We start from the raw sequence: 9,912 nt of genomic DNA, 5'->3' as shown, positions 1-9,912 counted from the left end.
CATTTATTATAGTACTGTCTATGTGCCAAGCATTTCACAAAAATATCTCATGTGATCCTCACAATACCCCTTAAAGGTACAGATAAAAATAGAAAAGTAATAATCCCTCCTCTTGAGGACCTCACACTTTAACTGGGAAAAACAATAAATGGAGGAAAGGTCAGCTTCAGGATGGGTGGAAAGGCCAGGAATTCCTCAGGGAGCAGTCGCAAGGCAAATGGCAAGACCCAGAAGATAAAGTGGAAGGGAAAGGAAGAAAAGAGATGGACTCAGAAGTGTGGAGACAATTTTCGGGATTTGGAGCTCACCAGGCTGATGGGGAGAAGGGAGGAAGGGTTTCAGGGCTCAGGGAAACAGCAAATTTCTCACCCAGCTGTAGCCTATGAATCTTGTCTGAGAAGACTAGACGGAACCAGCCAGGTTCACTGCACTCAAAGGCCTTGCCACAGAGCAGAAGTACCTTGTGGTCCAGGAAGCGACGCCACAAAGAGAGCTCCTCCTCAAAGGTGCCTGTGCACAGGTACTAGAAGCAAGTTGAAAGACTTAGAGAAGCCCAAGGTCAGGTCCTGCCACAACCCCCACTGGTGTCTCTACTTCAAAACACTCCCCTTTGACAACCATTCACCACCCAGCTACCAAACTGACATCAGACTACGTCCATTCTTAATTTGATGTCCAGTGTTCCCCTGCTCAAGAAGGCCTGATAGCTCCCTACTGCCCCTAGGACAATGTTCCTCCATTTGACAGGTACAACCATTCACAATCTGGCTCCAGACAACTTTTCCAGGTATGCTGTTCATTACTCGCCTTCACTTTGCTGTTCCCAGCTGCATGCCTTGCAAAGACTGTCCCACCAATTTGTTTTAGAAGTGTTTGCTTCCTTCAAAGCTCTCTCTCTCTCTCTCTCTCTCTCTCTCTCTCTTTTTGTTAAAAGCTGCTAGTTTTCTTTTTTCTGGCTTAAAGGGATAATATTAGTTTACAACTCTACTATATTCTCATTAAAACTGAAGTTATTAAAAGCTGCTCTCTTATTTGGTCAAAACTCCTCATTTAACCCTTAGACTAATCAAAGTTACATCAAATATAGTTTGCATTGATTTATTTTCATTTTGAATCCTCATCCCAGGATATAAGCTCGCTGATGGCAAAGGCCTACTTTATTTTCATCTCTGGGTCTCTAGCCCCTAGGTCAGTGCCTGGCACCTAGAAACGTAATAAATGTTCAGTTAATGGATGAACCAGAATTGGTCCTGACCCACAACTGTCCTCACCTTTCTCAAATCCATCCAGACAAAGAAGCCAGCTTTGGTCCTGAGGAAGGGGATGTTCAGGGTCTCCAGCTCCTTTGTGATGTAGCCATGAGCAGCCCTGAGCCGGGCATGGTTTTCACAAAGGTATACCTGGTTGATCCAGTCTGCTTAGGGGAGTCCCAAAAAAGGAATTGCACCACTTCATTAATTCTCCTACTAAAGCATCACCCCATCTATTTTTTTAAAACCCTTATTTTCCATCTTAGAATCAATACTGTGTATTGGTTCAAAGGCAGAAGAGCAATAAAGGCTAGGCAATAAGGATTAGGTGCCTTGCCCAGGATCACATAGCTAAGAAGTGTCTGAGGCCAGATTGGAACCGAGAACCTCCCACCTCTAGACCCAGCTCCCTATCTAGAGTCACCCGCTGCCCCTACCCCATTAATTTAAACAGTAGAAGCTTCTCTTCCCTATCTACTTCCAAGACTCATCACATTGGTGAAGATGGGCAAATCCAGTGTCTGGAGTGTTTTCCACACTCTCCCTACTTTTCATTGAGCCCAAGGCCCCCAGCTTCAAATTGGAAACCCAGCTCGGTCACCTCGGTCCCCAAGCAACTGGGCCATCTGGTACTGAACGGTGCCACAGATACCATGCAGACAGCCGAGGGAAGCCACAGCATTAGCTACATCCTGGTTCTCTGTGTACAGTGTGCCAAAGCGAAAGCCTGAGATCCCAAAGTCCTGTAGAAGAAACACTGAATGGGGGCCAACCCTTCCCTGACTCCCAAGGGAAACTTATGTTCTCCTTCACCCCTGAGTCTGGTGAGATGAGGGGCTCACCTTACTGGTCCCCCATATCACATGGGTCCTCTGGGGATCTGGAAACCTATAGGGAGGATAGACACAATGGAATAAATATGCAGGATACAAGCTGATCACTAGAATAAGCACATGACCCTCAGGACTCAATGAATGAATAAATGGAGGAATGGATTTGGGTTCTAGTTCTGGTCGCTATTAACCTTCCACAGAGCAATGGATAAATCACTTAATTCCTCCTTGTTGGTTTTCCTCATTTATGATGCCCAATGCAGTAGAAAGAACCCAGTGATTTTTCAGAACCTGCAGACCCCAGGTCAAACCCTAAAGCCTGTGTTCTCCACCTGTGTGATCAAAGGCAAGTCAGTACATTGTTCTGAGTCACAGCTTCCTCATCTGGGACATGAGGATCATAATTTTCCAACATACCTTGCTTTACAGATTTCCTACAAGAACCAATGAGAAGGATAACTAGCCTGCCCCCCCCCTCTCTCTCTCTCTCTCTCTCTCTCTCTCTCTTTCTCTCCTTCTCCCTCCTTCTGTCTCTGTTTATCTGTCTCTCTCTTCTCTTCCCTCTCCCTCTCTCTCTCCTCTCTTCCCCTCTCTCTCTCTCCTTCTCCTTCCCTCTCTGCCTCTGTCTGTCTGTCTCTCTTTCTCCTCTCTCCCCTCTCCCTCTCTCTCTCTTTCTCTCTCTCCTTCTCTCCCCCTTTCCTTCTCTGTCTCTCCTTCTCCCTCTCTCTCCCCATCTCTCTCTCCCTCCTCCCACTCTCCATATATATGTATATGTGTATATACATGCATATAAAAATATGTACATATACATACATATAGACAGATATACAAGTTCACTCGAGTCTTATAATAGCCCTGTGACTTAGGTGCTGTTATTGCTCCCACTTTACAGATGAAGAACTGAAACGGAGAGAAGTTATTGATGACTTGCCCAAGATCTCACGGGTAGCAAGCCTCAGAGGCTGGATTTGAAACCACGTTCTCGGATTCTAAATCCAGCCTTCTTTCCACAACCCTGTGCTCTCCCCCAGAAAGAAGGCATTCACCACTCAGGATCCCTGCTGGCTTTCGCTGGAAGCCATCACTCAGGAGAAGAAAGCCTCCGAGGATGGGATGTGCAGGACCCATGGAGCTGGGCCATACTCGGAGGCTCTCAGATGCCCCAGTACTCACTCCCACACCGGTCTATATCCCACGGAAACACGCTCCCACCAGGGAGCATTTTCTAGAGATTGAGGAAAACATCCCGGCTCTCCCCAGCATGGCGTTAGCCCTCACCTGTCCATGCCCAGGACACTTTGGAATATGGCGGCTTCATCAAAAACTGAGAGCATGTATACTTCATCCACTATCACATGGAGCTCATGCCTGGGTGGGAGGGAAAAGAGAGGCAGCAAAAGGGCCCTGGAACCCCACAGGCTGGTGGCAGAGGGTGGCATCTTCGTCCCTGTGGCTCATCAGAGAATCCCAAGAATGGTCTATCCACAGAACAAGAATGGTCTATCCCAGCATCCACAGAACAAGAATGGTCTATCCCAGCATTCACAGAACAAGAATGGTCTATCCCAGCATCCACAGAACAATCTCCCAGGGAGGAGCCGCGGCTCTCTTTCAACCTAGGCGGGAGGGTTGGCCGTCAGACAGCCCCCTGCCCTACCCTGCCCCAAATCCCTCATCTCTAACCTACTACCAGTAGGGAGAACCCAGAGTTGGGAAAGAAAGACCCTCCGCCCCTTCCCACCAACACATTCCCGGAGATCCAACACCCAAAGGCTTCCCATCTTCACCTAGTGTGGTAGGCAGGGGGTGGGAGTGGGAGGGAAGGCAAGACCCAACCTCTTTGCAAATTCCAGGTACTCCTGCAGCTGTTCCTGGGAGTAGATGTCACCCAGAGGGTTCTGGGGGTTGATGAGAATAAGGCCTTTGATGTTTATTCCCTGAAACAACATAAGTAGTGTGGATGGAGTGGGAAGGGGTCAGGAAGCACTTAAGCTGACCTCCATCCATCCCATCCCTCCACAGCAAGAACGGTGCATGACTCAGGACAGTGTCACTGAAGTACAAACTCTTAGAGCTGGGAAGACCCTCCAAGATCAGAGATAGATGGCTAGGAAGGGGGGGGGGGGGGGAGAGACAGAAGACCTTGGTTCAAATCCTACCTCAAAAACTTCCCCCTTTTAAATTTTTAAAATAATCCTTATCTTCTGTCTTAGTATCCATTCTAAGACAGAAGAGTGACAAGGGTTGGGCAATCAGGATTAAGTGACTTACCCAGGATCACACAGCAATCTATCAGAGAAGACAAATCCTTACCTGGTCACCTCTATGCAGAAGAGCCACATACTTCCCACCATGCCCTACATCCCAAGTGAATCCAGGGGCTTCAAGGTCTGGGAAGGAATCAGCCTCTACGACTCAATTCCATGCTCAATTTATTTTTCTTTTTTCTTTTAAATCCTTATTTTCTGTCTTAGTAGCAACTCTAAGACCGAAGGGCAAGGACTAGGTAAACAGGATTAAGGGACGCAGCTAGGATGGGACTGAGGCCAAGTTCAAACCCAGGTCCTCCCAGCTTAGGCTGGGTGCTCTAACTACTGAGCTACCTGGCTTCCCCATGCTTAATTTCCATCAGCCCATCAACTTCCATCCGCTGGCTTTGGGCTGAAGTCTACATACCTCAGACTTGGCTCCCTGAAGGGCTGCTTCCAGCTTCTTGACTGTAAGTTGGAAGGGGCGGCTGTCCATCCCAGTGACCTAGAAAGACCTGGTGCTAAATCCCACTGGTTGACAAGACCCTGCACATTAAATCCTTCCTTCACCCTCCCTCCCCATTCTTCTGTGGCTCCCTACCACCTGTGGGATTGATTACAAATAACCTCCTCTCTTTGGCAGTAAAAACCTTTCCTAACCTGTCCCCAATCTCTCTTTCCAGACTTATTACATATCGATCTCTCTCATATTTTCTATAGTCGATTCAAATGGGTTTTCTTACTTCTCCCTCATACCCAGCTTCCATTTCCTACCTCTTTGCCTTTATAGGGACTATTTCCCATGTGGAAGGAACTCCTTTTTTCACCATTATTTCTTAGAATTCCTAGTCTTTTTCAAGACTTAGCTTGGGTGCCATCTTCTGCATGACACCTTTCTTAATTCCCACAGCCACTAGTGGTGGCCCCATAAAAAAAATCTTTATAGATAATTTTACATATACTTTATAAGTACTTATAATGTTTAATCTCTGTCTGCCTCAGTTTCTTCATCTATAAAGATGGGGATCCTAGTAGCACCTACCTCCCAAGTGGAATGGGATCAAAGGAGGATCAGATAAGATAATAGTTATAAGTGCCCAGCACAAAGGAGACACTATATAAATGCTAGATATAATTCTGATTTTTTTATTATATTATGATCATGGTATCATTCAATAGAATGTAAGCCCCTTGAAGGCAAACTGTTTCACTTTTGTCTCTGTAACCGCAGTGTCAAGTAGAATGCCTGGCATATGTAAGGTGCTTAGTTAATAATGCTTGTTGACTGACTGAAGGAAATTTCTTTCATGTACACATCTGTGTTGATGCACAAGTAGCCTTCCCAACTTGACATTGGACTTGACCAAGGACAAACTCATGGCATTCCAATTCTTCTCCAGAGCATAGATTTGAGGGTGTCACCAAGAATCCTAAGCAATCACCCCTGATTAGCCCTGAGCCCCCTGGAAAGTGGGAAGTGACCGTACTTCTCTGGCTACTTCGAATGCATTGTCTTCTCCACCTTAGTGCTCATTCCAAAATTCAGAAAATTCCCTTTTCTCCTTGTGGTCAAACCGCAAAGCTCGGGAATCCTGGGATCTCTTACCCTGCTGTCTAGGTGGGCAAAGACGAGTCGGACATTCCCATAGAGATACACGTGTTGAGTGATGGCCCCGTAATAGGGGCTGGAGATCAGAAAAGCCTCTGAAAGCAAAAGGGCAGAAAGGAGCGTCATTCTCCTGGGATTCCCTCCAATCATCCCACTCAGTTCCCCTTAGCCCATCCCCACCCTCCACTTCCTGGCCCCTTCTGACCATCTCTGTCTTTCAGGAATATTTAGTAAGAGTCATTTTTGTTCTAGATTTTTTTTTTACACCTCCCAACTCTCAAGCCCAAAAGCTGAGCCTCTGGAGGTCCTAAAAAATCATGGGGTACAGTGGAAAGAGTGTCGGGCTTAGAGTCAGAGCCTGGGTTCAAATTCCAGCTTGTGTGATGGGCCACGGCAAAAGATTGGATATCAGGGGAGAGAGTGAGGAGTTGAAATTTTACATCTGTCAAATGAGGGTTCTCTTGGACTGTGCTTATTGGTTATGAGGATTTGGGTTTTCTTTTTTCAACTGAAAGAAGAGGTGGGAAGAAGAGAAACTAGTTAGTTATTGTTAATACACAAATATTAAATCAATATTTTTTTAAACCCTTGTACTTCGGTGTATTGTCTCCTAGGCAGAAGAGCGGTAAGGGTGGGCAATGGGGGTCAAGTGACTTGCCCAGGGTCACACAGCTGGGAAGTGGCTGAGGCCGGGTTTGAACCCAGGACCTCCCTTCTCTAGGCCTGACTCTCACTCCACTGAGCTACCCAGCTGCCCCTAAATCAATATTTTTAAAAGGGAAAAAAATGAAATGACGGAGTTACACTTCATCATCTCTAAAGGCCCATCCAGAATCTGTGATTCTTAAATGGTAATTCTGACTTGGGGGAATTTAAGTAGAAATACAGGGTTTCACAGCAATGTTAGCATTGACCCATTTTTTTTTTCTTTTTCCTTCTGAAAGAGAATGTTTTATCGTGGAATACGATGTAAGCAAGTGATCAAGAGACTAGCACAGTACCCCACACACGTCATGCCTAAGTAATATATAGCAATGTATTAATAACTAATTAAATCATTACATGGATCATTATATAAATTTAGTAATATATATATAAATCTAAATCTCAAGATGAACGAGGGGAAGATCCATGGATGCCTTAATTTCTTGAATCTGGTTATCTAATCCCCCAGGATTAGCCCCCCAGGGGGCTGCCTCCACTTTCCTCACTGTAATGAAGGGATCTGTGCCATCCGTCAGAATTTCTTTCACAGTACGAACGGTACCGTTAAGGACAGCACATCCTAGTTCTAGCAAATCTTTGTCTAGAAAGGACAGAATTTTAACATGATGTTCTGATCTTACCAAGGTGGACACAATGCATGATTACCATCAATGTCCCCCTCTAACATCCCTCCAGACCTTGGGGTTCTCTGACACCACCAATCTTTGATTGTTCTTCCTCTTTTTATCCCAGTGGCTTCACTTGTTGTTGATTATTAAAAAATAAAGATAAAAAAAATAATTAAAAAAACCTTACCTTCCGTCTTAGAATCAATACTGTGTGTATTGGCTCCAAGGCAGAAGAGTGGTAAGGGTGGGCAATGGGGGTCAAGGGACTTGCCCAGGGTCACACAGCTGGGAAGTGTCTGAGGCCAGATTTGAACCCAGGACCTCCCATCTCTGGGTTTGGCTCTCCATCCACTGAGCCCCCAGCTGCCCCCTCATTCTTGATTATTGATGAACTCTTCTTCCATAAGGGGATAATTTTCAGTTCTTTCTAATCTCAACCATTTTAGCCTGCCCTGGGTGGGAGGTGTTACCAGCAGCAATTTACTGGCCTCATTTGGTCTCTTTGTCTTCTTTTCTCTCACCCTAGATGGAAGTGGAGAACATCCTTCTTTTTTCTGGTCTTGCTAACCTTCTTACCACCCCGACACACATCCACTACTCTGACTTTGACCCATCTTGCTCTCGGCGCCCCCCCAAAGTCTCCCTCCCAACATCAGAAGTCCATCCACCCTTTTCACCATATAACAATATTTCCTTGTGAAAAGCAAGGATGAGATGATAGGCTCATACATTTGGAGCTAGAAAGGACCTGGGCCATCTAGCCAGCCTCCATCCATTTCAGAAAAGGGAACTAAAGCCAAAGGAAATGACTCGCTCAAGGTGAGGCAGGGAGTCGATGGAAGATCCAGGATTTGTATCCAGGGCCCCCGACTCTAAATCAACGCTCTTTCCAGTGCCCCACTCTAACGTCTGGGCACAGATCGGAGGAGGCTGGCATAGATCTACTCTATGGGAAATAGGAAATGAAGAGGCTTCCTGAGTCCTAAGTCCGAGAGGTCCGTTAGCTTCATCCTAAGCCAATCCATGAGCCACCCTCTGCCCACCCTGCTCGCCCCTCCGTTTCAGCGAGTTCCCTATCGGTAGCACTGTGCCACCCCCTTAGAGGAATCATCAGCCTTCTAAGAAATCAGAAAGGGAAAAACTGGGGGGAGCCCACCCTAAATCAGGGCATTTCTAGGACTTCAGCTTTCCCCATTGAAAAAGAAGAATCCTGGGGGCAGCTGGGTGGCTCAATGGATGGAGAGTCAGCCCTAGAGATAGGAGGTCCTGGGTTCAAATCCAGCCTCAGACACTTCCAGCTGTGTGACTCTGGGCAAGTCACTTGACCCCCATTGCCCACCCTTATCACTCTTCCACCAAGGAGCTAATACACAGAAGTTAAGGGTTTAAAAAAAGAAAAGAAAAGAAAAGAAAAAGGAGAATCCTTTCCCATTGCTAACCAATAACATTAGCCTATATGTTGATGTACACATCTGTGTGCACATGTGTGTATGTGTGTGCACGTGCCTGTGTGGGTGCACATACTCTCTTAGAGATTTAGGAATCTGCTCCCCTAAAAATAGCCCCAGGAGATGGATAATGGGAGTATTACAGATGAGGAAACGAGGGAGAAGGAATCAATCATGCACCATTACAGAGCTAGTTCTGCATCATCAGGACTTAAACTATTTCTGATTCCAAAGCCATTTCTCTTTGCATCTCATCACACCAATGTGACATGAAGGAAAAGGGGCTAAATTTGGAGTCAAAGGACTTGGGTTCCAATCCCAACTCTTCTATCTACTGCCTGTGTGACCTTGGGCAAGTCACTCTGGGATTCAGCTCCTCTTCTATAAATCAAGGTGGGGGGGGGGATCAACTAAATATGGGGTTCTTAATCTTTACTCTATCATGGATCCTTTTGACAGTGTGGTGAAGCCCATTCAGAACCCTTTTCAGAATGATGCTTTGTTGCCTACATTCATAATTGAAAGAAATGCTAAATTTCAATTAGAAATGAATGAAAATCAAGATGTAATTTTTTTTTCCCATCCACATTCACGGATCCTCTAGCAGTGGTTCCCAAACGTTTTTGGCCTGCCGTCCCCTTTCCAGAAAAAAATATCACTTAGCCCCCTGGAAATTATTATTTTTTTTAAATTTTAATAGCAATTAATAGGAAAGATAAATGCACTTGTGGCCATCACCACCTCCCTGGATCACTGCAGCACCCACCAGGGGGCGATGGCGCCCACTCTGGGAATCACTGCTAAAGACTCCTTGGTTGGAGAGGGGGGAAAGAAGAGCTGCGAACACTAGGTTAAGAACTCCCGGATTAGATGGTTACTAAATTTCCTTGCAGATCTAAATCTGTTATCCAATGGTCCAATATTCAGAGAAGGCACAAGGCAAAAGGAAAAGTGAAAAAATAAGGAAAATTCCTTATTGATGTGAGTGTTAAGCCTGGTCCTTAGGGTACTCTAGCTTGCTCTTGGTCAAATTGCCACCCAGATCCCACCACCCTGTGGTTCAGGAAAGTTCACTCACCCCCTGGATCACACAGGACTGTGGCCAAGGCAGAGAAGAGGGAGGCACAGCCATTCGCCACAACCACCTGAGGAAAGGAAAGAAGGGAGGGAGAAAAGGAGAGAAAAACAG

General features: G+C 45.9%; 1 protein-coding gene across 1 annotated transcript; it reads right to left on the bottom strand.

Annotated features, from left to right (window-relative positions):
• Nucleotides 1-308: 308 nt before the first annotated feature.
• On the bottom strand, nt 309-9,868 carry LOC123254624 (1-aminocyclopropane-1-carboxylate synthase-like protein 1; the record flags this gene model as incomplete). Its single annotated transcript, XM_044683605.1, has 9 exons — nt 309-523; nt 1,272-1,414; nt 1,852-1,993; nt 2,093-2,138; nt 3,362-3,451; nt 3,920-4,020; nt 4,760-4,837; nt 5,939-6,036; nt 9,802-9,868. Coding segments are annotated over 9 exons (980 nt in total), but the record flags the coding sequence as incomplete, so codon positions are not given.
• Nucleotides 9,869-9,912: the final 44 nt, after the last annotated feature.

This window comes from Gracilinanus agilis, unplaced genomic scaffold (assembly GCF_016433145.1).
Source record: "Gracilinanus agilis isolate LMUSP501 unplaced genomic scaffold, AgileGrace unplaced_scaffold26966, whole genome shotgun sequence".
NCBI lineage: Eukaryota > Metazoa > Chordata > Mammalia > Didelphimorphia > Didelphidae > Gracilinanus > Gracilinanus agilis.
This window is presented reverse-complemented; position numbering and strand designations above follow the sequence as displayed.